This window comes from Vidua macroura, unplaced genomic scaffold, assembly GCF_024509145.1.
Source record: "Vidua macroura isolate BioBank_ID:100142 unplaced genomic scaffold, ASM2450914v1 whyUn_scaffold_261, whole genome shotgun sequence".
NCBI lineage: Eukaryota > Metazoa > Chordata > Aves > Passeriformes > Viduidae > Vidua > Vidua macroura.
The window spans coordinates 1-25,838 of NW_026530623.1; the positions used below are offsets into that span (position 1 = coordinate 1).

The window sequence follows — 25,838 nt, forward strand, 5'->3', positions numbered from 1 at the left end:
TGTCCCCCCAAAACCTCCCCACTGACCCCCCCCGTGTCCCCCCGAGTGTCCCCTCCACCCCAAACTCCCCCCACGTGTCCCCCCAAAACCTCCCCATTGACCCCCCCCGTGTCCCCTTGAGTGTCCCCCCCGTGTGTCCCCTTGTCCCCTCCCCCCAAACTCCCCGTGTCCCCCCAAAACCCCCCCCCACCCCGTGTCCCCTCCTCTTGTCACCCCCCCTCGAGTGTCCCCCCCAAACTCCCCCCCCCGTGTCCCCCCAAAACCTCCCCATTGACCCCCCATGTCCCCTCCGCCTGTCACCCCCCCCCCCGTGTGTCCCCTCCTGTGCCCCCCCACCCGTGTCACCCCCCTGGGGTGTCCCCCCCCCACTCCAAACTCCCCAGGTGTCCCCCCAAAACCTCCCCATTGATCCCCACCCCCGTGTCCCCCCCCACCACCCCAACTCCTTGTGATGAATTTTGGGGTCCCACCTTGCCCCCAAACCCTTCCCAGGAAGGTGAGGAGCTTCCCCAACATCTCCCCCACCTCTCATGATGAATTTTGGGGTCCCAGCTTGCCCACAAACCCAACTCCAGAAGGTGAGGAGGTGCCCCAACATCTCCCCCACCTTTCATGATGAATTTTGGGGTCCCACCTTAAACCCCAAACCCAACTCCAGAAGGTGAAGATCTCCCCCAACATCTCCCCCATCACCCCAACTCCTTGTGATGAATTTTGGGGTCCCACCTTGCCCCCAAACCCTTCCCAGGAAGGTGAGGAGCTGCCCCAACATCTCCCCAACCCCTCTTGATGAATTTTGGGGTCCCACCTTGCCCCCAAACCCCTCCCAGGAAGGTGAGGAGCTGCCCCAACATCTCCCCCAACTCTCATGATGAATTTTGGGGTCCCCACCTTGCCCACAAACCCAACTCCAGAAGGTGAGGAGCTGCCCCAACATCTCCCCCACCTTTCATGATGAATTTTGGGGTCCCACCTTGCCCACAAACCCAACTCCAGAAGGTGAGGAGCTGCCCCAACATCTCCCCAACCCCTCTTGATGAATTTTGGGGTCCCACCTTGCCCTCAAACCCTTCCCAGGAAGGTGAGGAGCTTCCCCAACATCTCCCCCACCTTTCATGATGAATTTTGGGGTCCCAGCTTGCCCACAAACCCAATTCCAGAAGGTGAGGAGCTGCCCCAACATCTCCCCAACCCCTCTTGATGAATTTTGGGGTCCCAGCTTGCCCCCAAACCCCTCTCAGGAAGGTGAGGAGCTGCCCCAACATCTCCCCCACCTCTCATGATGAATTTTGGGGTCCCACCTTGCCCCCAAACCCAACTCCAGAAGGTGAAGATCTCCCCCAACATCTCCCCATCACCCCAACTCCTTGTGATGAATTTTGGGGTCCCACCTTGCCCCCAAACCCAACTCCAGAAGGTGAGGAGCTGCCCCAACATCTCCCCAACCCCTCTTGATGAATTTTGGGGTCCCAGCTTGCCCACAAACCCAATTCCAGAAGGTGAGGAGCTGCCCCAACATCTCCCCCACCTCTCATGATGAATTTTGGGGTCCCACCTTGCCCACAAACCCAACTCCAGAAGGTGAGGAGGTGCCCCAACATCTCCCCAACCCCTCTTGATGAATTTTGGGGTCCCACCTTGCCCTCAAACCCTTCCCAGGAAGGTGAGGAGCTGCCCCAACATCTCCCCCACCTTTCATGATGAATTTTGGGGTCCCACCTTAAACCCCAAACCCAACTCCAGAAGGTGAAGATCTCCCCCAACATCTCCCCATCATCCCAACTCCTTGTGATGAATTTTGGGGTCCCACCTTGCCCCCAAACCCCTCCCAGGAAGGTGAGGAGCTGGTGCAGGCCAAGCCGGAGCTGAGCGGGGCCGTGCGGCGGCAGCTGGAGGAGCTGAGGAGATGCTGGCAGGAGCTGGAGACCACGAGCCAGGCCCGGAGCCGGCACCTGGCCGAGGCCGCGGCCGCCGAGCGCCTGGCGCGGAGCTACGCCGACATGGAGGCGCGGCTGGGCCGGCTGGAGGAGCAGCTGGAGACCGTGGGCAGCGGCGCCGACCTCCGCAGCGTCAGCCGCCAGCTCAAGAGGCTGCAGGTGGGGCTGGGGGGACACCAGGCCTTGGGGGGACACCAGGCCTTGGGGGGACACCAGGTGTTGGGGGACACCAGGTGTTGGGGGATGAGGTGTTGGGGGACATGAGGTCTTAGGGGGGACACCAGGTGTTGGTGGGACACCAGGCCTTGGGGGGACACCAGGTAGTTTGGGGGGACACCAGGTGTTGGGGGACATGAGGTGTTGGGGGGACACCAGGTGTTGGGGGGGATACCAGATGTTGGTGGGACACCAGGCCTTGGGGGATGAGGTGTTGGGGGACGCCAGATGTTGGTGGGACACCTGGTCTTAGGGGGACACCAGGTGTTGGGGGGGACACCAGGTGTTGGGGGACACCAGGCCTTGGGGGACACCAGGCCTTGGGGGGACACCAGGCCTTGGGGGACATGAGGTGTTGGGGGACATGAGGTGTTGAGGGGACACCAGGTGTTGGGGGATGAGGTGTTGGAGGACATGAGATGTTGGTGGACACCAGGCCTTGGGGGACACCAGGTGTTGGGGGGACATGAGGTGTTGGGGGGGGACACAAGAGTTTGGGGCGATGCTATGGAGGGACACCACATCATGGCGGGGACATCAGGTTATGGAGGGACGCCAGGTTATGGTGGACACCAAATTATGGGGCCACCACATTATGGGGGGTGACAGCAGCTTATGGTGGACACCAAATTATGGGGGGGGGGGGTGACACCAGGTTATGGTGGACACCAAATTATGGGGGGGTGACAGCAGGTTATGGTGGACACCAAATTTTGGGGGGGGTGACAAGCAGGTTATGGTGGACACCAAATTATGGGGCCACCACATTATGGGGAGTGACACCAGGTTATGGTGGACACCAAATTATGGGGCCACCACATTATGGGGGGTGACAGCAGCTTATGGTGGACACCAAATTATGGGGGGGGGGGTGACACCAGGTTATGGTGGACACCAAATTATGGGGGGTGACAGCAGGTTATGGTGGACACTAAATTTTGGGGGGTGACAGCAGATTATGGTGGACACCAGATTATGGTGGACACCAAATTATGGGAGGTGACAGCAGGTTATGGTGGACACCGAATTATGGGGCCACCACATTATGGGGGGTGACAGCAGCTTATGGTGGACACCAAATTATGGGGGGGGTGACAGCAGCTTATGGTGGACACCAGGTTATGGTGGACACCAAATTATGGGGGGGTGACAGCAGGTTATGGTGGACACCGAATTATGGGGGGGGTGACACCAGGTTATGGTGGACACCAAATTATGGGGGGTGACAGCAGATTATGGTGGACACCAGATTATGGTGGACACCAAATTATGGGAGGTGACAGCAGGTTATGGTGGACACCGAATTATGGGGCCACCACATAACGGGGGCCACGACGTTTTTTTTGGTGGAACGCTCCACGTTGGGTGCTGGAGGTCCCATCGCGGCCACCCTCCTGAGCCCGTGTCCCCGCCGCGTCCCCAGACGATGGAGTCGCAGGTGGAGGAGTGGTACAAGGAGGTGGGCGAGCTGCAGGCGCAGGCGGCGGCGCTGCCGGCGCAGGCGGCCGGGCGGGACGCGGTGGGCGAGCGGCAGAGCGCGGTGGGGACGCGCATCGTGCGCCTCATCGAGCCCCTCAAGGAGCGCCGGAGGATCCTGCTGGCCTCCAAGGAGGTCCATCAGGTCAGCCATGAGCTGGAGGACGAGGTGGTGAGTATCGGCGTGGGGTGGGGTTGGGGTGGAGATGGGATGGGCACGGAGATGGAGGTGGAGATCGGGGTGAAGATGGAGATGGGATGAAGATGGAGATGGGATGGAGTTGGAGATGAATGGGGTGGAGATGGAAATGGATGGGGATGAAGATGGAGATGGGATGGAGTTGGAGATGAATGGGGTGGAGATGGAGATGGGATGGAGGTGAAGATGGAGATGGGATGGAGTTTGAGATGAATGGGGTGGAGATGGAGATGATGGAGATGGATAGGGATGAAGATGGAGATGGGATGGAGTTGGAGATGAATGGGGTGGAGATGGAGATGGGGATGGAGATGAAGATGGAGATGGAGAGGGAGATGGGGATGGGATGGAGATGGGGATGGAGGTGGAGATCGGGGTGGAGATGGAGATGGGATGAAGATGGAGATGGAAATGGGGATGGAGATGAGGATGGAGATGGAGATGGGGATGGAGATGGAAATGAGGATGGGATGGAGATGGAAAGGGGGTGGAAATAGGGATGGAGATGGGGATGGAGATGGAAATGGGGATGGGATGGAGATGGGGATGGAGATGAGATGGAGATGGGATCAAGATGAGGATGGAGATGAGGATGGGATGGAGATGGGGATGGAGATGAGATGGAGATGGGATGGAGATGGGGATGGGATGGAGATGGGGATGGAGATGAGATGGAGATGGGATGGAGATGGAGATGGGATGGAGATGGGGATGGAGATGGAGATGAGGATGGGATGGAGATGGGGTTGGAGATGAGATGGAGATGGGATGGAGATGGGGATGGGATGGAGATGGGGATGGGATGGAGGTGAACACAAAAACTGGGATGAGGTGGGATGGGGGACAGCGATGACACCGACACCCACCCCTGTCCCAGATGTGGGTCCAGGACCGCCTGCCCTTGGCCATGCTGAAGGACCACGGCACCAACCTCCAGACCGTCCAACAGTTCATCAAGAAGAACCAGGTCAGCGCCCACGCCGCCGTTGGAGCCCGGGGTGGGGACGCCCCACCCTGAGCCCCCCACCCACCTCCATCCCACCCCACCCCACCGCCCCGCACCCCTGCAGAACCTGCGCCGGGAGATCCAGGTGCACCGGCCCCGCGTGGACGAGGTGCTGGAACGCGCCGCCGCCGTCGCCTCCATCAAGAGCCCCGAGGCCGAGGGCGTGCGGTGCCTCCTGGAGCGGCTGGGGACCATGTGGGCGGAGCTGCAGGAGCAGACGGAGCGCCGGCAGCAGGCCCTGGATGCCACCTACCAGCTGGAGCAGTACTACTTCGACGTGGCCGAGGTGGAGTCGTGGCTGGGAGAGCAGGAGCTGCTCCTGATGAACGAGGAGAAGGGGAAGGTGCCGTTCAGAGGGCTGGGGTTGGGGGGGTTGGGTTGGGTTGGGTCAACTTGGTTGGTTGGATTGGGTGAATTGGAGGGGTTGGGTTGGGTTGGTTTTAGCTGGGTTTCTTGGCTTGGGGGGTTGGGTGGTGGGGTTGGGTTGGATTGGTTGCACTGGTTGGGTTGCTTGGTTGGGTTGGTGGCACTGGTTGGGTTGGTTGGTTGGGTTGGTTGCACTGGTTGGGTTGGTTGCACTGGTTGGGTTGGTTGGTTGGGTTGGTGGCACTGGTTGGGTTGGTTGCACTGGTTGAGTTGTGTTGATTGGATTGGTTGCACTGGTTGGGTTGGGTTGGTTGGTTGGGTTGGTTTCAGTGGTTGGGTTGGATTGGTTGGTTGGGTTGGTGGCACTGGTTGGGTTGGTTGGTTGGGTTGGTTTCACTGGTTGGGTTGGGTTGGTTGGTTGGGTTGGTGGCACTGGTTGGGTTGGGTCGGTTGGTTGGGTTGGTGGCACCGGTTGGGATGGATTCGTTTCACTGGTTGGGTTGGGTTGGTTGGTCGGGTTGGTGGCACTGGTTGGGTTGGATTGGTTTCACTGGTTGGGTCGGTTGGTCGGGTTGGTGGCACTGGTTGGGTTTTTTGGCTTGGTCGGTTGATTAGGTTGGGTTCAGTTGCGTTGCTTGAGTTGGTTGACTGCACCGGTTGAGTTGGGTCGCGTTGAGCGCTGCTGCCAACCCTCAAGACCCTCCCCCACCCCACCCCACCCCAGGACGAGCAGAGCACCCTCCAGCTCCTCAAGAAGCACCTCCTCACCGAGCAAACCATCGAGAACTACGAGGAGACCATCGCCCAGCTCTCCCGCCAGTGCCGCGCCCTCCTGGAGCTCGGCCACCCCCAGAGGTCCGCCCACCCCCCCGCCCGCCCCCGGCCCCCCGGGCGCCGCCGCGGCGCCGCCGGGGCTGACGGGCGCCGTGTCCTTGCCCAGCGAACAGGTCAGCAGGCGGCAGTCGCAGGTTGACCGGCTGTACGTGTCTCTGAAGGACCTGGTGGAGGAGCGCAAGGTCAAGCTGGAGCAGCAGTACTGGCTCTACCAGCTCAACCGCGAGGTGGACGAGCTGGAGCACTGGATCGCCGAGAAGGAGGTGGTGGCCGGCTCGCCCGAGCTCGGGCAGGACTTTGAGCACGTCACGGTGAGGACGGAAGGGTGGAGGCGGCCGGGGGCGGGCTGGGGTGGGTTTGGTGCCGCGCTTGAGGGCGGTGGAGAAGTTGGTGGGGCTTGTGGGGGAGGTTCTGACCTGTGGTGCCATCGGGAGGGTTCTGGGGAGCTTCCCTGAGCTCTGACAGGGGTCCTGGCAGATTCCTGGTGGTCCTGGCACCTCCTGGTGGCCTTGGCACGTTCCTGGTGGTCCTGGCCATCCCCTCTGTCCCCTGGCTGGAGGTCCTGGCACCTCCTGGTGGCCTTGGCACGTTCCTGGTGGTCCTGGCCATCCCCTCTGTCCCCTGGCTAGAGGTCCTGCCACCATCCCTGCCCCATCCTGGTGGTCCTGGCACCTCCTGGTGGCCCTGGCACGTTCCTGGTGGTCCTGGCACCTCCTGGTGGCCTTGGCACGTTCCTGGTGGTCCTGGCCATCCCCTCTGTCCCCTGGCTGGTGGTCCAGGCACCTTCCGGTGGCCTTGGCACGTTCCTGGTGGTCCTGGCCATCCCCTCTGTCCCCTGGCTGGAGGTCCTGCCACCATCCCTGCCCCATCCTGGTGGTCCTGGCACCTCCTGGTGGTCCTGGCACGTTCCTGGTGGTCCTGGCCATCCACTCTGTCCCCTGGCTGGAGGTCCTGCCACCATCCCTGCCCCATCCTGGTGGTCCTGGCACCATCCTGGTGGTCCTGCCACCATCTCCACCCACCCTGGGGGTCCCCACCCCTGACCCCTGCCCCACGCGCGCCGCGGGCCACCGCAGCTGCTGCAGGAGAAGTTCCTGGAGTTCGCCAGCGAGACGGGCAGCGTCGGCCAGGAGCGCATCGCCGCCGTCAACCAGATGGTGGACGAGCTCATCGACTACGGCCACACCGACGCCGCCACCATCGCCGAGTGGAAGGACGGCGTCAACGAGGCCTGGGCCGACCTCCTGGAGCTGATGGAGACCCGCGCCCAGATGTTGGCGGCGTCCCACGAGCTGCACAAGTTCTTCAACGACTGCAAGGAGGTCCTGGGGCAGATCGAGGAGAAGCGGCAGCGGCTGCCCGAGCTGGCGGCGCGCGAGGGCAGGACCTCGGCCGGCGCCTTGCAGAGGGCCTTAGGCGCCTTCGAGCACGACGTGGAGGTGCTGGTGACGCAGGTGCGGCAGCTGCAGGAGGGCGCGGCGCAGCTGCGGACGCTCTACGCCGGGGACAACGCCGAGGCCATCGCCGGGCGCGAGCAGGAGGTGCTGCGCGCCTGGAAGGAGCTGCTGGCGGCGTGCGAGGAGTGCCGGCTGCACGTGGCCAGCGTGGCCGACAAGATCCGCTTCGTGGGCGCCGCCAGGGACCTGCTGGCCTGGATGGACGGGGTGCTCCACCAGATGGGCGCCGGGGAGAAGCCCAGGTAGGGGTGGTGGCCAAGGGTCAAGTCCTGGTCCATCACAAGGTTCCATGTCCTGGTATATCTGAGGGTCCATGTCCCATCTCACCATGGACCCAAGAACCACGTCATGGTCCATCACAAGGTTCCACGTCCTGGTCCATCACAAGGTCCCATGTCCTGGTCCATCACAAGGTCCCATGTCCTGGTCCATCTGAAGGTCCATGTCCTGTCCCACCATGGACCCAAGGACATGTTCTGGTCCATCCCAAGGTTCTGTATCCTGGTCCATCTGAGGGTCCATATCCTGTCCCACCATGCACTCAGTGACCTGTTCTGGTCCATCCCAAGGTTCCATGTCCTGGTCCATCTGAAGGTCCATGTCCTGGCCCGCCATGGACCCAAGAACCACGTCATGGTCCATCCCAAGGTCCTGTGTCTTGGTCCATCTGAGGATCTGTGTCCTGTCCCACCATGGACCCAAGGACCATGGCCTGGTCCATCCCAAGGTTCCATATCGTGATCCATCTGAAGGTCCATGTCCTGTCCCACCATGGACCCAAGGACCATGGCCTGGTCCATCCCAAGGTTCCATATCGTGATCCATCTGAAGGTCTGTGTCCTGTCCCACCATGGACCCAAGGACCACATCATGTTCCATCACAAGGTCCCATGTCCTGGTCCATCTGAAGGTCCATGTCCTGTCCCACCATGGACCCAAGGACATGTCCTGATCCATCCCAAGGTTCTGTATCCTGGTCCATCTGAAGGTCCGTGTCCTGTCCCACCATGGATCCAAGGACCATGTCCTGTCCCACCATGGTCCCAAGGACATGTCCTGGCCCATCAGGAGGACCCCACACCCTTCCCCATGCCAATGTCCCCTCCCGGCCACCAAGGACCCCCCCCCATCCCCACCCTTGTCCCTCCCCCGCCCCAGGGACGTGTCCTCGGTGGAGCTGCTGATGAACGACCACCAAAGCCTCAAGACCGAGATGGAGGCCCGGGCCAAGAACGTGGCCACCTGCCTGGAGCTGGGCAAGACCCTCATCCTCAGCAAGAGCCCAGCGGCCGACGAGGTGCCCGGGGGGGGGTGGACAATGTGGGGAGGGGGGCGTGGTGGAACTTTTGGGGTGTCCTGACCCATGTCCCCCCTCCCCACAGATCAAATCACACATGGAGAAGCTCCTGGCGAAGAAGAAGGAGATGACGGAGAAGTGGGACAAGCACTGGGAGTGGCTGCAGCAGAGTGAGGGGACACCAGGGGGTCATCGGGTGCTGGGGGGACATGAGATGTTGGGGGGACGTTGGGTGCTGGGGGAACATCAGAAGGTTTTTGGGGGGATGTTGAGTCTTTGAGGGACACCAGGTCTTGGGGTAGGCATTGGCTCCTGAAGGTCACCGGTTTAGGGTGGGGGGTCACCAAGTTTTGGGTGGTCATCAGATGTTGGGTGGACATTGGATGTTGGGGGGACACCAGGACTTGGGGTGGACATTGGGTTATGGGAGTCACCAGGTTATGGGGGACACCAGGTTATGGAGTACACCAAATTATGAGGAACACCAAATTATAAGGAACACCAAATTATGGGGAACACCAAATTATGGGGAACACCAAATTACGGTGAACACCAAATTATGGGGAACACCAAATTGTGAGGATCACCAAATTACGGGGAACACCAAATTATGAGGAACACCAAATTACGGGGAACACCAAATTACGGGGAACACCAAATTGTGAGGATCACCAAATTACGGGGAACACCAAATTGTGAGGATCACCAAATTACAGGGAACACGAAATCACGGGGATCACCAAATTATGGGGAACACCAAATTATGGGAAACACCAAATATGGGGATCACCAAATTATGAGGAACACCAAATTATGGGGAACACGAAATTAAGGGGATCACCAAATTATGGGGAACACCAAATTTTGAGGAACACCAAATTACAAGGAACACCAAATTGTGAGGCTCACCAAATTATGAGGAACATGAAATTACGGGGATCACCAAATTATGGGGATCAGCAAATTATGGGGAACACCAAATTATGAGGAACACAAAATTATCCGGATCACCAAATTACGGGGAACACCAAATTTTGAGGAACACCTAATTATGAGGAACACCAAATTTTGGGAGACACCAGACTATGGGTGACACCAAATTACGAGGGCCACCAGATTATGGGTGACCCCGAACTCTGAGGTGACCCCAGCCTCCGCGAGGACCCCGCGGCGGTGACGGGCGGCCCCGGCTGTGCCGGCAGTGCGCGAGGTGCACCAGTTCGCGCAGGAGGCCGTGGTGGCCGACGCGTGGCTGACGGCCCAGGAGCCGCTGCTGAAGAGCCAGGAGCTGGGCAGCAGCGTGGACGAGGTGGAGCAGCTGATCCGGCGGCACGAGGCCTTCCGGAAGGCGGCGGCCGCCTGGGAGGAGAGGTTCAGCTCCCTGCGGCGCCTCACCACGGTACGGCCACCGCGGCGCTGGGGTCATCCCCGGGGCTGGGCCCTGCTCGGGGTGGGGGCAGCTGTGGGCTCAGCAGAACCATCTCCTGATCTGAGCTTGATCTTCGTCCTGTTCCCATCTCTGTCGCTGTTTCCATCGCTGGCTTCGTTCTCTTCATCTCTGTCTTCATCTCCGTCCCATCCCCAACTCCATCCCTGTCCCCATCTCATCTCCATCATCTCCATGAACATCATCTCCATCTCCATCCCCATCTCCATCTCCATCTCCATCCCCATGTCCATCATCTCCATCATCTCCATCTCATCTCCATCTCCATCGTTTCCATCTCCATCTCCATCATCTCCATCAACATCATCTCCATCTCCATCCCCATCTCATTTCCATCTCCATCCCCATGTCCATCATCTCCATCTCATTTCCATCTCCATCATTTCCATCTCCATAATCTCCATCTCATCTCCATCATCTCCATGAACATCATCTCCATCTCCATCCCCATCTCATTTCCATCTCCATCTCCATCCCCATTTCCATCATCTCCATCTCCATCTCCTTTCCATCTCATCTCCATCTCCATCGTTTCCATCTCCATCTCATCTCCATCATCTCCACCCCGCCCTCAGATCGAGAAGCTCAAGGCCGAGCAGAACAAGCAGCCGCCGACGCCGCTCCTGACCCGCAAATTTTTGGGGGAGCCCCCGGGAGTTGCCGACCCTCGCCGGCCGGAGCCGCGCGTCGCCTACGTCCGGCACGAGCTGCGGCCGGAGCGCCTCCAGCCCAAGCTCGACCGCGTCCAGCCGCCGGCCGCCGACGGAGGACCCGCCGAGCCGCCCCCGGCCACCGCCGCCGTCACCGCGGCCACCGCTGCCGAGCCCCCGGTGGCCACCAAGGCCGAGGAGCCCGGCGAGGTCCGGCCGGGGCCGCCGGAGCGGCGCCGGGAGCGCCGGGAGCGCCGGCTGGAGCGGCAGGAGTCCAGCGAGCCGGAGCCGCCGCGACACGACGGGAAGGGCGGCGGGTGAGCAAAGGGACGCCGCGGGGACGCCGTGGGGACAGCGGGGAGGGGACAGGGCTGAGCTGACGCCACCGTGGTTCCCAAATGTCCTCCAGCAGCAAAGCCACCCTGGCCGACATCGTGGAGCAGCTGCAGGAGAAGGAGGCGGGCGGCCCCGTGCCGGCTTCGGTGAGTCCTTGGTGGCCCTTTGGTGGCCCCTTGGTGACCCCAAGGATTCCTCTTTGTGTCCCTTTGGATTCCCCTTGGTGTCCCCTCAATGTCCCCCTGGAGATCCCTCAGTGTCCCCTCAAAGTCCTCCTGAATGTCCCCTCCATGTCTCCCTGCAGATCCCTCAGTGTCCCCTCCATGTCCCCCTGGAGATCCCTCAGTGTCCCCTCAATGTCCCCCTGGAGATCCCTCAGTGTCCTCTCAGTGTCCCCTCTGGAGATCCCTCAGTGTCCCCTTCAGTGTCCCCCTGCAGATCCCTCATTGTCCCCTCAATGTCCTCCTGAATGTCCCCTCCATGTCCCCCTGGAGATCCCCCGGTGTCCCCTCATTGTCCCCTGCTGTCCCCAGCCCCGTGACCGTGACTCCCCCGCCCGTCTCCCCGCTGGCCCCGAGGCCCTCCCGGAGAGGACCCCTCGGCCGGACCGTCCCCGGGCGCGGGACCGGCCGAAGCCGCGGCGCCGGCCGCGCCCCAAGGACTCGGCGCAGGGCCCGGGGGAGCCGCGGCGCTCGCGGTCGGCGCCGGCGCAGGGCAGCGCGCCCCCGCCGCCGCCGCCGCCCGCCCACACGGTGACGCACGAGGGGTTCCTGCTGCGCAAGCACGAGCTCGACGGCGCCGGCAAGAAAGCGTCCAACAGGTCTGGGGGCACCGTGGGGATGGAGGTTCTCCAAGGGTTGGGGTTCATCAGTGGTCCACCAGAATTTGGGGGTTCAGTAAGGGTTGGGGGTTCACCAAGGGATGGGGGCACAGGAAGGGTTGGGGTTCATCAATGGAAGGGGCTCATCAAGACTTGGGGGTTCTCCAAGGGTTGGGGTTCATCAGTGGAAGGGGTTCATCAACAGTTGAGGGTTCTCCAAGGGTTGGGGTTCATCAATGGAAGGGGTTCCCCAAGAGTTGGGGGTTCTCCAAGGGTTGGGGTTCATCAGTGGAAGGGGTTCTCCAAGGATTGGGGGTTCTCCAAGGGTTGGGGTTCATCAATGGAAGGGGTTCCTCAAGAGTTGAGGGTTCTCCAAGGGTTGGGGTTCATCAATGGAAGGGGCTCATCAAGAGTTGGGAGTTCTCCAAGTGTTGGGGTTCATCAAGAGTTGAGGGTTCTCCAAGGGTTGGGGTTCATCAATGGAAGGGGCTCATCAAGAGTTGAGTGTTCTCCAAGGGTTGGGGTTCATCAGTGATCCACCAGAATTTGGGGCTTCTCCAAGGATTGGGGGTTCTCCAAGGGTTGGGGTTCATCAGTGGAAGGGGTTCATCAAGAGTTGAGGGTTCTCCAAGGGTTGGGGTTCATCAGTGGAAGGGGTTCCCCAAGGGTTGGGGTTCATCAATGGAAGGGTTTCATCAAGAGTTGGGGCTTCTCCAAGGGGTTGGGGTTCTCCAAAGGATGGAGCTTCACCAAGTGTTAGGGGGACATCAGTGGAGCGAGTTCTCCAAGGGTTGGGTTGGGTTCATCCATGAAGAGGGTTCCCCAAGGGTTGAAGTTTCACCAGTGGTTGGGGATTCACCAAGGGCTGGGATCCATCAGTGGAGGGGATCCACCAGAATTTGGGGGTTCACCAAGACTTGGAATTCCCCAAAATTTGGGGATTCACCACCGGTTGGAGGGTCCATCAATGAAGGGGTCCACCAAGGGTTGGGGTTTCTCCAAGGGTTTGGTGTCCATCCATGGAGAGGACCCACCAAAATCTGGGTGTCCACCACAAGTTGGGGCTCCCCAGCGAAGGAGATTGACCAAAATTTGGGAATTCACCAAAGATAGGAACGTTCATCAACCAAACCACCAAAATTTGGGGGCCCACCAAAACTCGGTTTTCCCCAAAACCTGGTGGTCACCCCACGGCCCACCACGAGCAGGTCTTGGGTGAACCTCTACTGCGTCCTGGCCAAGGGCGACCTGGGCTTCTACAAGGATGCCAAAGGCCCCGCGGCCGGGGCCACCCACGGCGGGGAGCCCCTGCTGAGCCTGCACCGCGCCGCCAGCGAGGTGGCCAACGACTACAAGAAGAAGAAGAACGTCTTCAAGCTCAAGTGAGTTTTGGGGTTGGTCGGTTTTGGGGCGTCCGATGGCACTTTTGGGGTCTCTGATGTCGTTTTTGGGGTCTCCTGTTGACGTTGCTAGCTCCGATAGCACTTTTAGGGTCTCTGATGTGATTTTTGGGGTCTCTGACGTCACTTTTGGGGTCTCTGATGTCCTTTTTGGGATCTCCTGTTGATTTTGGTGGTTCTGAAGCTCCTTTTGGGGCCTCCTGTTGATTTGTGTGGGTTTGATGCCACTTTTGGGGTCTCTGATGTCGTTTTTGGGATCTCCTGTTGATTTTGGTGGTTCTGAAGCTCCTTTTGGGGTGAATGACACAATTTTTGGGATCTCCTGCTGGCTTTGGTGGCTCTGACGCCCCAAAGTCCACGGGGACACGGTGACAATGTCCCTGTCTTGTAGGACCGGCGATGGGAGCGAGTTCCTGCTGCAGGCCAAGGACGAGGTGCGGCTTTGGGAGGTCTTTGTAGGGTTTTGGGGGATCTCAAGGGGGTTCAGGGGGTTTCATGGTGGGTTTTTGGGGAGTCTGATGGTGGTTTTGGGGGATCTCATGGTGGTTTTGTGGGTTCTTCGTGGGGTTGAGGGTGTCTGATGGAGGTTTTGGGGGGGTCTTTGTAGGGTTTTGTGAGCTCTTTGTAGGGTTTTGGGGGCCTCGTGGTGGTTTTGGGGTGTCTGATGGAGGTTTTGGGTCTCACTTGGGTTCTGGTGTGCCTGACGGTGGGTTTGGGTTGGTGATTTGGGGGTTGGGTTGGGTGCTGGTTTTGGGGGGCTCTGATGGTGATTTTGGGGTGTCTGATGGTGGTTTTGGGGGGGTCTCATGGTGATTTTGTGGTGGTCTCATGGTGATTTTGGTGGTTCTGATCTCATGTTGATTTTGATGGGTCCCTAACCCCATTTTTGGTGTCCCTAACCCCATTTCTGGGGTCCCTAACTCCATTTTCCGGGTCCTTGACCCTATTTTTGGGGTCCCTGAGCCCATTTTTGGTGCCCTAATGCCACTTTTGGTGTCCTTAACCCCATTTTTTGTGTCCCTAACCCCATTTTTGGTGCCCCTAACCCCATTTTTGAGGTTTATAACCCCATTTTTGGGGTGTCTGACCCCATTTTCATTGTCCCTAACCCCATTTTCATTGTCCCTAACCCCATTTTTGGTGCCCCTAACCCCATTTTTGAGGTTTATAACCCCATTTTTGGGGTGTCTGACCCCATTTTTGTTGTCCCTAACCCCATTTTTGGTGTCCCTAAGGCCATTTTGCTGTCCCTAACCCCATTTTTGGTGCCCCTAGCTCCACTTGTGGTGTCCCTAACCACATTTTTGGGGTCCCTCACCCCATTTTTGGTGTCCCTAACCCCATTTTTGAGGTTTATAACCCCATTTTCGGGGTGCCTGACCCCGTTTCTGACCTCTAGGAGGACATGCAGGGCTGGCTGCGGGCGCTGGCCGCCAGCGCTCAGGAACACGCCGAGCTGGCCCGGTGGCAACAAGGCCTCCTCACCACCTCCTCCACCGACGAGGGGCTCCCCCGGCGCGACACCGACCGGCCCCGGCGGAAGTGACCCCCGCGAACCCCCACTTTGGGGTCCTGGCCCCCAAAAAAACCCCACATTTCGGGGTCCCACCCCGATCACGAGCCCTGGGTTTGGAGTCCCGAGCCCCGATTTTGGGGTCCAGGCCTCCCCAAACTCTAATTTGAGGGTCCCAGCCCCGCCAAAACCTCGGTTTTGGGGTCCTGCCCCCCTCAAATCTCAATCTTAGGATCCTGGCTTCCCCAAAACCCTAATTATGGGGTCCTGGCTCCCCCAAAATCTGAGTTTGGGGTCCTGCCCCCTACCCAAGATGCGAGTTTGGGGTCCTAGCCCGCCCAAAACCCAAAATTTGGGGTCCCGGCCCCCCTCTTCCCCCCAGCACAAGCCATAGAGAGCCGGGGGGGCCCCAGCGCCGCCGTTGTACAAATGTAATAAAGCACCCGCTGCACCCCAAAACCGGCCTGGGGGATTTTGGGGAGCCCTGGGAAGGTCTGGGCCATCAAGGGGGGGGGGGGTGTTGGGGTGTCATGAGGGCATTTGGGGAGTCCTGGGGGGGGGGGGATTGGAGGAGCCATGGGGGGATTTGAGGAGGTCCTGGGGGGGCTTGGAGGAGTCCTGGGGGGGTTTGGGGGGAGTCCCGGGAGGCTTTGGGGGGAGCCGGGGGAGATGCGGGGCTTTGTGCGAGGAGGGATGGAGGAGGAGAAGAAGAAGGAGGTGGGGTTAGCGAAGAGGAGGAGGAGGAGGGATGAAGGAGGAGGAGGTGGGCTTAGGGAGGAGGAGGAGGGGCGGAAGAGTAGAAGAAGGAGGGGTTAGCGAGGGGGAGGAGGAGGAAGAGGAGGAGCGGCAGGAAGAGGAAGAGGAGGGACAAAGGCGGATGAAGGCCAGCAGAAGGGAGCCCACAGTCGAGCGCTCCCTGAATCCGCAGCCCCCACGTGTGGGATCATCGCCCCCCATCCCGCAGGTGAGCGGGGAGGGGGAGCTCGGCCCAGATATCCTGGGGGGTGCCTGGGTTGGGTTTTTGTGGGGGGATGTTTGGAGAATGAAGAACTGCAAAGCTGAGCGGAAAAGGCCCCTTGGGGGGACATTGGGGGGTGCCGGTGGCGGCTGCCGGCAGAGGCAGCCTGGAGGAGCAGAGCCCTGTGTCCCCCAGGAGCCCAAAGTGGGGAGCCCAGAGAGGGGGGAGCGCCGCCATGGGCGGGACCCTCAAGAGCCTGGAGAGGGGCAGGGGGGACTCCTTGGAGCCGCTGCAGCCCAAAGCAGAGAAGAAGGGGAGAAGGGAGCCCGGGAGCCCAAAAAGCCCCGGCAGCCCTAAATGGGGAGAGCCAAGAGGGGGGAGCTTTTGGCATTGCTGGGACTCCCAGCAGCCTGGGGAGGGCAGGCACCGAGGAGAAGGGGGACCCCCAATCCAAGCGTGACCCCCAGCAGCTGGGACAGGGGGGAAGCCCGAACAGCAACGGGGAGGGAGCAGGGACGGGGAACTCCTGGGAGGCTTTTTCAGGGCTGAATCTTGGTGTTGGGGAGGTTTTTATGGAGCCCAGGAGGCCGGGGACTTCTAGAGATGGACTTGGGCAGAGGGACCTTCAAACTCCATGTGCTCGTCCCTTGTTTTCCCCAAACCAGGATTCCCCATTCCCAGCCCCTGGGAGGCTGCGAGGAAGAGGAAGATCCTCTCCTTGTCCTTCCTCCCGCAGAGCAGGAGCTGAGGATGGAGAGCAGGGAGGACAAATCCCCACGGCAGAACCTCGTGGAAGAGGCCGTTTTGAGCGGCTCCACGGCGCAGGAACCCAACGGGGAGGAAAAGCCCCACACGAGGAGGGGCTGCAAACGCAGATCGCGGGGATCTGAGGAGGAAAGAACCACCCTGGGCCGGGGAGGCGGCCGAAGATCGAGCCAGAGCTCGGAGCTGGTGGTCCATGAGCAGCTCCATGATAAGGAGAAGCCCCACAAGTGCTCGGAGTGCGGCAAGAGCTTCATCTGGAGCTCCCACCTGGTCAATCACCAGAAGACCCACACTGGGGAGAGGCCCTACGAGTGTGGGGAGTGTGGGAAGAGGTTTAAGACCAGCGCCCATCTCCTCAGGCACTATCTGGTTCACACGGAGGAGAGGCCCTTCTGCTGCCCCGACTGTGGGAAGGGATTCAGGCAGAACTCCGCCCTCATCAGCCACCGGCGCATCCACACCGGGGAGAGGCCCTACGAGTGTGGGGAATGTGGGATGAGCTTCAATTGCCACTCCACCCTGATCAACCACAAGAGGACCCACACTGGGGAGAGGCCCTACGAGTGTGGGGTGTGTGGCAAGACCTTCATGCAGAGATCCCACCGGATCCAGCACCAGAGGACCCACACTGGGGAGAGGCCCTACGAGTGTTCCAGGTGTGGGAAGAGGTTTCAGGCCAGATCCGATCTTTTCAAGCACTATCGTGTTCACACGGAGGAGAGGCCCTTCTGCTGCCCTGACTGTGGGAAGGGATTCAGGCACAACTTCCACCTCCTCAGGCACCGGAGCATCCACACTGGGGAGAGGCCCTACGAGTGTTCCGAGTGTGGGAAGAGGTTTAAGACCAGCTTCACTCTCCTCACGCACTTTCTGGTTCATACAGAGGAGAGGCCCTTCTGCTGCCCCGACTGCGGGAAGGGATTCAAGCACAACTCCAGCCTCATCACCCACCGGCGCATCCACACCGGGGAGAGGCCCCACAAGTGTCCCAAGTGTGGGAAGAGCTTCTCACGGCGCTGTACCTTGACCCAACACCAACGGAGGCACCGGTAAGGGAAGCCCTGCGAGTGCCCCAAGTGTGAGAAGAGCTAAACTCCATCCCTCCCTGGAGGACCCCCTTTGGGCACAGCTCTGGTGACCCACATTCCCCGTGATCGATGTTGGGAACACACCTGGCTGCTTCTCCTTTTCTGTTGACCTTAATTTTTCTCTCTTCTCCATCTCTCTGCACTGCAAAAGCAATTGGGATTGATCTTTCACAACAAAACCACTCACATCCCACTGACAACAACTGAATTTTGACCCATAAAAGCACAATCCCACCTCACATTGCTTGTTCCCACCCCAAACAAACTCAATCCCACTCCAAACTCAGTCGATTCCAGAGCCTCCAGAGTGAGATGGGGTTGGGAGGAGATTGGGAGAAGTGGGATCCTAGTTTGGAGCGGTGGCATGGGGACTGTGTGGGGCTGGGTGGCTGGGATTTATCTGATAGCAAATAAAACTTTCAGACTTACTGATTTCTTTGCCGTTCATTTTCAGTCCGTGGCAGTTCTGTTTGCAGAGCGCCGCCTCACAGAGCGTCCCCTCACAGTTCCCGCCCTTGGCCTGGCCCCGCCCCTTTCCCCTCACAGTTCCCGGCCTTGTGCTGGCACCGCCCCTTTCCCCTCACAGTTCCCGCCCTTGGCCTGGCCCCGCCCCTTTCCCCTCACGGTTCCCGCCCTTTCCTCGCCCCCTTTCCCCTCACGGTTCCCGCCCTTTCCTCGCCCCCTTTCCCCTCACGGTTCCCGCCCTTTCCTCGCCCCCTTTCCCCTCACGGTTCCCGCCCTTTCCTCGCCCCTTTCCCCTCACGGTTCCCGCCCTTTCCTCGCCCCCTTTCCCCTCACGGTTCCCGCCCTTTCCTCGCCCCCTTTCCCCTCACGGTTCGGCCTTCGGGAACGGGGCAGGAGGAGGAGGGAGGGAGGAAGAGGCGCAGCGGCAGCAGGGAGCAGCCGGAGAAGAGCAGAGAAGGAATCGCGGGGCCCTGGCGCTGCCTGAAGTCGCCGCAGCCCCGGGAGCATCGCCCCCCATCCCGCAGGTGAGCGGGGAGGGGGAGCTCGTCCCAAATATGCCGGGGGGTGCCTGGGTTTGGGGTTTTTTGGGGGGGGATGTTTGGAGCTGGCAGGGCTCCAAAGCCGAGCCGCAGATGGCCCTCGGGGGGACATCGGGGGTCCCCGGGAGGTGTTTTTGGAGGGTCCCGGGGCTGGCAGTGGCTGCTCCCAGTATGAGCCCGGTCACTCCCAGTATGAGCCTGGTGAGTTCCTCTCACTCCCTGCAGGATTCCAGTCTCTCCCAGTATGATCCCAGCCCATCCCGACCTGTCCCGGCTCCATCCCCGCTCCTGCCGCGGGCTGCGAGGGCTGCGGGAACGGGGCACCGAGGGAGTCGCTGCTCCTGGGGAGGAGGGAGGACAGAGATGAAGGAGGAGAAGGAGGGGGGCTTAGGGAGGAGGAGGAGGAGGGGGATTGGAAGAGGAGGAGGGGCAGGAAGAGGAAGAGGAGGGACAAAGGCGGATCAAGGTCAGCAGACGGGAGCCCACAGTCGAGCGCTCCCTGAATCCGCAGCCCCCACGTGTGGGATCATCGCCCCCCATCCCGCAGGTGAGCGGGGAGGGGGAGCTGGGCCCAGATATCCCGGGGGTGCCTGGGTTGGGTTTTTTTGGGGGGATGTTTGGGGAATGAAGAACTGCAAAGCTGAGCGGAAAAGGCCCCTTGGGGGGACATTGGGGGGTGCCGGTGGCGGCTGCCGGCAGAGGCAGCCTGGAGGAGCAGAGCCCTGTGTCCCCCAGGAGCCCAAAGTGGGGAGCCCAGAGAGGGGGGAGCGCCGCCATGGGCGGGACCCTCAAGAGCCTGGAGAGGGGCAGGGGGGACTCCTTGGAGCCGCTGCAGCCCAAAGCAGAGAAGAAGGGGAGAAGGGAGCCCGGGAGCCCAAAAAGCCCCGGCAGCCCTAAATGGGGAGAGCCAAGAGGGGGGAGCTTTTGGGATTGCTGGGACTCCCAGCAGCCTGGGGAGGGCGGGCAGCGAGGAGAAGGGGGACCCCCAATCCAAGCGTGACCCCCAGCAGCTGGGACAGGGGGGAAGCCCGAACAGCAAAGGGGAGGGAGCAGGGACGGGGAGCTCCTGGGAGGGTTTTTCAGGGCTGAATCTTGGTGTTTGGGAGGTTTTTGTGGAGCCCAGGGGGCCGGGGACTTCTAGAGATGGACTCGGGCAGAGGGACCTTCAAAGTCAACGTGCTCATCCCTTGTTTTCCCAAACCAGGATTCCCCATTCCCAGCCCATGGGAGGCTGCAAGGAAGAGGAAGATCCTCTCCTTGTCCTTCCTCCCGCAGAGCAGGAGCTGAGGATGGAGAGCAGGGAGGACAAATCCCCACGGCAGGACCTCGTGGAAGAGGCCGTTTTGAGCGGCTCCACGGCGCAGGAACCCAACGGGGAGGAAAAGCCCCGCACAAGGAGGGGCTGCAAACGCAGATCGCGGGGATCTGAGGAGGAAAGACCCACCCTGGGTCAGGGAGGTGGCCGGAGATGGAGCCAGAGCTCGGAGCTGGTGGTCCATGAGCAGCTCCAGGATGGGGAGAAGCCCCACACGTGCTCAGAATGTGGGAAGAGCTTCAGCCGCAGCGCCCACCTGGCCAGGCACAACATGACCCACACTGGGGAGAGGCCCTACGAGTGTTCCAAGTGTGGGAAGAGGTTTCAGACCAGCGCCCATCTCCTCACGCACTTTCTTGTTCACACGGAGGAGAGGCCCTTCTGCTGCCCCGACTGCGGGAAGGGATTCAGGCAGAACTCCCATCTCATCACCCACCGGCGCATCCACACCGGGGAGAGGCCCTACGAGTGTGGGGAGTGTGGGATGAGTTTCAATTGCCACTCCACCCTGATCAACCACAAGAGGACCCACACTGGGGAGAGGCCACATGAGTGTGGGGAGTGTGGGAAGAGCTTCAGCCAGAGCTCCCACCTGATCCAGCACCAGGTGATCCACAACGGGAAAAGGCCCTATGAGTGTTCCAAGTGTGGGAAGGGGTTTAAGACCAGTGGCCATCTCCTCACGCACTTTCTGGTTCACACGGAGGAGAGGCCCTTCTGCTGCCCCGACTGCGGGAAGGGATTCAGGCACAACTCCAACCTCATCAGGCACCGGCGCATCCACACCGGGGAGAGGCCCTACGATTGTTCTGAGTGTGGGAAGAGCTTCTCAGATCGCTCTACCTTCACCCAACACCAACGGAGGCACCGGTAAGGGAAGCCCTGCGAGTGCCCCGAGTGTGAGAAGAGCTAAACTCAATCCCCCACTGGAGGACCCCCTTTGGGCACAGCCCTGGTGCGCCACATTCCCCGTGATCCATGTTGGGAACACCCCTGGCTGCTTGTCCTTTTGTGTTGACCTTAATTTTTCTCTCTTCTCCATCTCTCTGCACTCCAAAAGCAAGAAGGATTGATCTTTCACAACAAAACCACGCACATCCCACTGAAAACAACTGAATTTTGACCCATAAAAGCACAATCCCACCTCACATTGCTTGTTCCCACCTCAAACAAACTCAATCCCACTCCAAACTCAGTCGATTCCAGAGCCTCCAGAGTGAGATGGGGTTGGGAGGAGATTGGGAGAAGTGGGATCCCAGTTTGGAGCGGTGGCATGGGGAATGTGTGGGGCTGGGTGGCTGGGATTTATCTGATAGCAAATAAAACTTTCAGACTTACTGATTTCTTTGCCGTTCATTTTCAGTCCGTGGCAGTTCTGTTTGCAGAGCGCCGCCTCAGAGAGCGTCCCCTCACAGTTCCCGCCCTTGGCCTGGCCCCGCCCCTTTCCCCTCACAGTTCCCGCCCTTTTGCTGGCCCCGCCCCTTTCCCCTCAGGGTTCCCGCCCTTGTCCTGGCCCCGCCCCCTTCCCCTCACGGTTCCCGCCCTTTCCTCGCCCCCTTTCTCCCTCACGGTTCCCGCCCTTTCCTCGCCCCCTTTCCCCTCACGGTTCCCGCCCTTTCCTCGCCCCCTTTCCCCTCACAGTTCGGATTTCGGGAACGGGGGAGGAGGAGGAGGGAGGGAGGAAGAGTCGCAGCGGCAGCAGCCGGAGAAGAGCAGAGAAGGAATCGCGGGGCCCTGGCGCTGCCTGAAGTCGCCGCAGCCCCGGGAGCATCGCCCCCCATCCCGCAGGTGCCCGGGGAGGGGGAGCTCGGCCCAAATATGCCGGGGGGTGCCTGGGTTTGGGGCTTTTTGGGGGGGATGTTTGGAGCTGGCAGGGCTCCAAAGCCGAGCCGCAGATGGCCCTCGGGGGGACATCGGGGGTCCCCGGGAGGTGTTTTTGGAGGGTCCCGGGGCTGGCAGTGGCTGCTCCCAGTATGAGCCCGGTCACTCCCAGTATGAGCCTGGTGAGTTCCTCTCACTCCCTGCAGGATTCCAGTCTCTCCCAGTATGAGCCCAGCCCATCCCGACCTGTCCCGGCTCCATCCCCGCTCCTGCCGCGGGCTGCGAGGGCTGCGGGAACGGGGCACCGAGGGAGTCGCTGCTCCTGGGGAGGAGGAGGAGGGAGGGAAGGGATGAAGGAGGAGAGGGAGGGGGGATTAGGGAGGAGGAGGAGGAGGGGGATTGGAAGAGGAGGAGCGGCAGGAAGAGGAGGGACAAAGGCGGATCAAGGACAGCAGGAGGATTCACGCGGTCGAGCCCTCCCTGAATCCGCAGCCCCCACGTGTGGGATCATCGCCCCCCATCCCGCAGGTGAGCGGGGAGGGGGAGCTGGGCCCAGATATCCCGGGGGGTGCCTGGGTTGGGTTTTTGTGGGGGGATGTTTGGAGAATGAAGAAGTGCAAAGCTGAGCGGAAAAGGCCCCTTGGGGGGACATTGGGGGGTGCCGGTGGCGGCTGCCGGCAGAGGCAGCCTGGAGGAGCAGAGCCCTGTGTCCCCCAGGAGCCCAAAGTGGGGAGCCCAGAGAGGGGGGAGCGCCGCCATGGGCGGGACCCTCAAGAGTCTGGAGAGGGGCAGGGGGGACTCCTTGGAGCCGCTGCAGCCCAAAGCAGAGAAGAAGGGGAGAAGGGAGCCCGGGAGCCCAAAAAGCCCCGGCAGCCCTAAATGGGGAGAGCCAAGAGGGGGGAGCTTTTGGCATTGCTGGGACTCCCAGCAGCCTGGGGAGGGCGGGCAGCGAGGAGAAGGGGGACCCCCAATCCAAGCGTGACCCCCAGCAGCTGGGACAGGGGGGAAGCCTGAACAGCAAAGGGGAGGGAGCAGGGACGGGGAACTCCTGGGAGGCTTTTTCAGGGCTGAATCTTGGTGTTTGGGAGGTTTTTGTGGAGCCCAGGGGGCCGGGGACTTCTAGAGATGGACTTGGCCAGAGGGACCTTCAAACTCCATGTGCTCATCCCTTGTTTTCCCCAAACCAGGATTCCCCATTCCCAGCCCCTGGGAGGCTGCGAGGAAGAGGAAGATCCTCTCCTTGTCCTTCCTCCCGCAGAGCAGGAGCTGAGGATGGAGAGCAGGGAGGACAAATCCCCGCGGCAGAACCTGGTGGAAGAGGCCGTTTTGAGCGGCTCCACGGCGCAGGAACCCAACGGGGAGGAAAAGACCTGGAGATGCCGCACGAGGAGGGGCTGCAAACGCAGATCGCGGGGATCTGAGGAGGAAAGACCCACCCTGGGCCGGGGAGGCGGCCGAAGATCAAGCCAGAGCTCGGAGCTGGTGGTCCATGAGCAGCTCCATGATAAGGAGAAGCCCCACAAGTGCTCGGAGTGCGGCAAGAGCTTCATCTGGAGCTCCCACCTGGTCAATCACCAGAAGACCCACACTGGGGAGAGGCCCTACGAGTGTGGGGAGTGTGGGAAGAGGTTTAAGACCAGCGCCCATCTCCTCAGGCACTATCTGGTTCACACGGAGGAGAGGCCCTTCTGCTGCCCCGACTGTGGGAAGGGATTCAGGCAGAACTCCGCCCTCATCAGCCACCGGCGCATCCACACCGGGGAGAGGCCCTACGAGTGTGGGGAATGTGGGATGAGCTTCAATTGCCACTCCACCCTGATCAACCACAAGAGGACCCACACTGGGGAGAGGCCGTACGAGTGTGGGGTGTGTGGCAAGACCTTCATGCAGAGATCCCACCGGATCCAGCACCAGAGGACCCACACTGGGGAGAGGCCCTATGAGTGTTCCAGGTGTGGGAAGAGGTTTCAGGCCAGATCCGATCTTTTCAAGCACTATCGTGTTCACACGGAGGAGAGGCCCTTCTGCTGCCCCGACTGCGGGAAGGGATTCAGGCACAACTTCCACCTCCTCAGGCACCGGAGCATCCACACTGGGGAGAGGCCCTACGAGTGTTCCGAGTGTGGGAAGAGGTTTAAGACCAGCTTCACTCTCCTCACGCACTTTCTGGTTCATACAGAGGAGAGGCCCTTCTGCTGCCCCGACTGCGGGAAGGGATTCAAGCACAACTCCAGCCTCATCACCCACCGGCGCATCCACACCGGGGAGAGGCCCCACAAGTGTCCCAAGTGTGGGAAGAGCTTCTCACGGCGCTGTACCTTGACCCAACACCAACGGAGGCACCGGTAAGGGAAGCCCTGCGAGTGCCCCAAGTGTGAGAAGAGCTAAACTCCATCCCTCCCTGGAGGACCCCCTTTGGGCACAGCTCTGGTGACCCACATTCCCCGTGATCCATGTTGGGAACACACCTGGCTGCTTCTCCTTTTCTGTTGACCTTAATTTTTCTCTCTTCTCCATCTCTCTGTGCTGCAAAACCAATTGGGATTGATCTTTCACAACAAAACCACTCACATCCCACTGAAAACAACTGAATTTTGACCCATAAAAGCACAATCCCACCTCACATTGCTTGTTCCCACCTCAAACAAACTCAATCCCACGCCAAACTCAGTCGATTCCAGAGCCTCCAGAGTGAGATGGGGTTGGGAGGAGATTGGGAGAAGTGGGATCCCAGTTTGGAGCGGTGGGATGGGGACTGTGTGGGGCTGGGTGGCTGGGATGTATTTGATAGCAAATAAAACTTTCAGACTTACTGATTTCTTGGCCGTTCATTTTCAGTCCGTGGCAGTTCTGTTTGCAGAGCGCCGCCTCAGAGAGCGTCCCCTCACAGTTCCCGCCCTTGGCCTGGCCCCGCCCCTTTCCCCTCACAGTTCCCGCCCTTGGCCTGGCCCCGCCCCTTTCCCCTCACAGTTCCCGGCCTTGTGCTGGCCCCGCCCCTTTCCCCTCACGGTTCCCGCCCTTGGACTGGCCCCGCCCCCTTCCCCTCACGGTTCCCGCCCTTTCCTCGCCCCCTTTCCCCTCACGGTTCCCGCCCTTTCCTCGCCCCCTTTCCCCTCACGGTTCCCGCCCTTTCCTCGCCCCCTTTCCCCTCACGGTTCCCGCCCTTTCCTCGCCCCCTTTCCCCTCACGGTTCGGATTTCGGGAACGGAGGAGGAGGAGGAAGGAGGGAGGAAGAGGCGCAGCGGCAGCAGGGAGCAGCCGGAGAAGAGCAGAGAAGGAATCGCGGGGCCCTGGCGCTGCCTGAAGTCGCCGCAGCCCCGGGAGCATCGCCCCCCATCCCGCAGGTGCCCGGGGAGGGGGAGCTCGGCCCAAATATGCCGGGGGGTGCCGGGGTTTGGGGTTTCTTTGGGGGGGATGTTTGGAGCTCTCAGGGCTCCAAAGCCGAGCCGCAGATGGCCCTCGGGGGGACATCGGGGGTCCCGGGGCCGGGAGTGGCTGCTCCCAGTATGAGCCCGGTCACTCCCAGTATGAGCCTGGTGAGTTCCTCTCACTCCCTGCAGGATTCCAGTCTCTCCCAGTATGAGCCCAGCCCATCCCGACCTGTCCCGGCTCCATCCCCGCTCCTGCCGCGGGCTGCGAGGGCTGCGGGAACGGGGCACCGAGGGAGTCGCTGCTCCTGGGGAGGAGGAGGAGGGAGGGCAGGGATGAAGGAGGAGAAGGAGGGGGGCTTAGGGAGGAGGAGGAGGAGGGGGATTGGAAGAGGAGGAGCGGCAGGAAGAGGAAGAGGAGGGACAAAGGCAGATCAAGGCCAGCAGGTGCTGCCCCAGCTGCGTGGAGGGATTCAGGCACAACGCCCATCTTGTCATCCACCGGCTCTTCCACAGGAGGAGACATGTTGGGCACATCCCTGTTGATCCCACATTCCTTGTCATC

General features: G+C 60.8%; 1 protein-coding gene and 1 pseudogene across 1 annotated transcript; both read left to right on the forward strand.

Annotated features, from left to right (window-relative positions):
- Positions 1-1,832: 1,832 nt before the first annotated feature.
- Positions 1,833-15,413, forward strand: LOC128803024 (spectrin beta chain, non-erythrocytic 4-like; the record flags this gene model as incomplete). Its single annotated transcript, XM_053969598.1, has 16 exons — positions 1,833-2,096; positions 3,577-3,801; positions 4,706-4,795; positions 4,899-5,177; positions 5,925-6,055; positions 6,141-6,345; positions 7,111-7,733; positions 8,650-8,788; positions 8,874-8,958; positions 9,991-10,187; positions 10,811-11,202; positions 11,295-11,367; positions 11,755-12,041; positions 13,250-13,423; positions 13,833-13,875; positions 14,841-15,413. Coding segments are annotated over 16 exons (3,354 nt in total), but the record flags the coding sequence as incomplete, so codon positions are not given.
- Positions 15,414-15,804: 391 nt separating this feature from the next.
- LOC128803025 (zinc finger protein 850-like) lies at positions 15,805-24,721 on the forward strand (annotated as a pseudogene).
- The last annotated feature ends 1,117 nt before the right edge of the window (positions 24,722-25,838 follow it).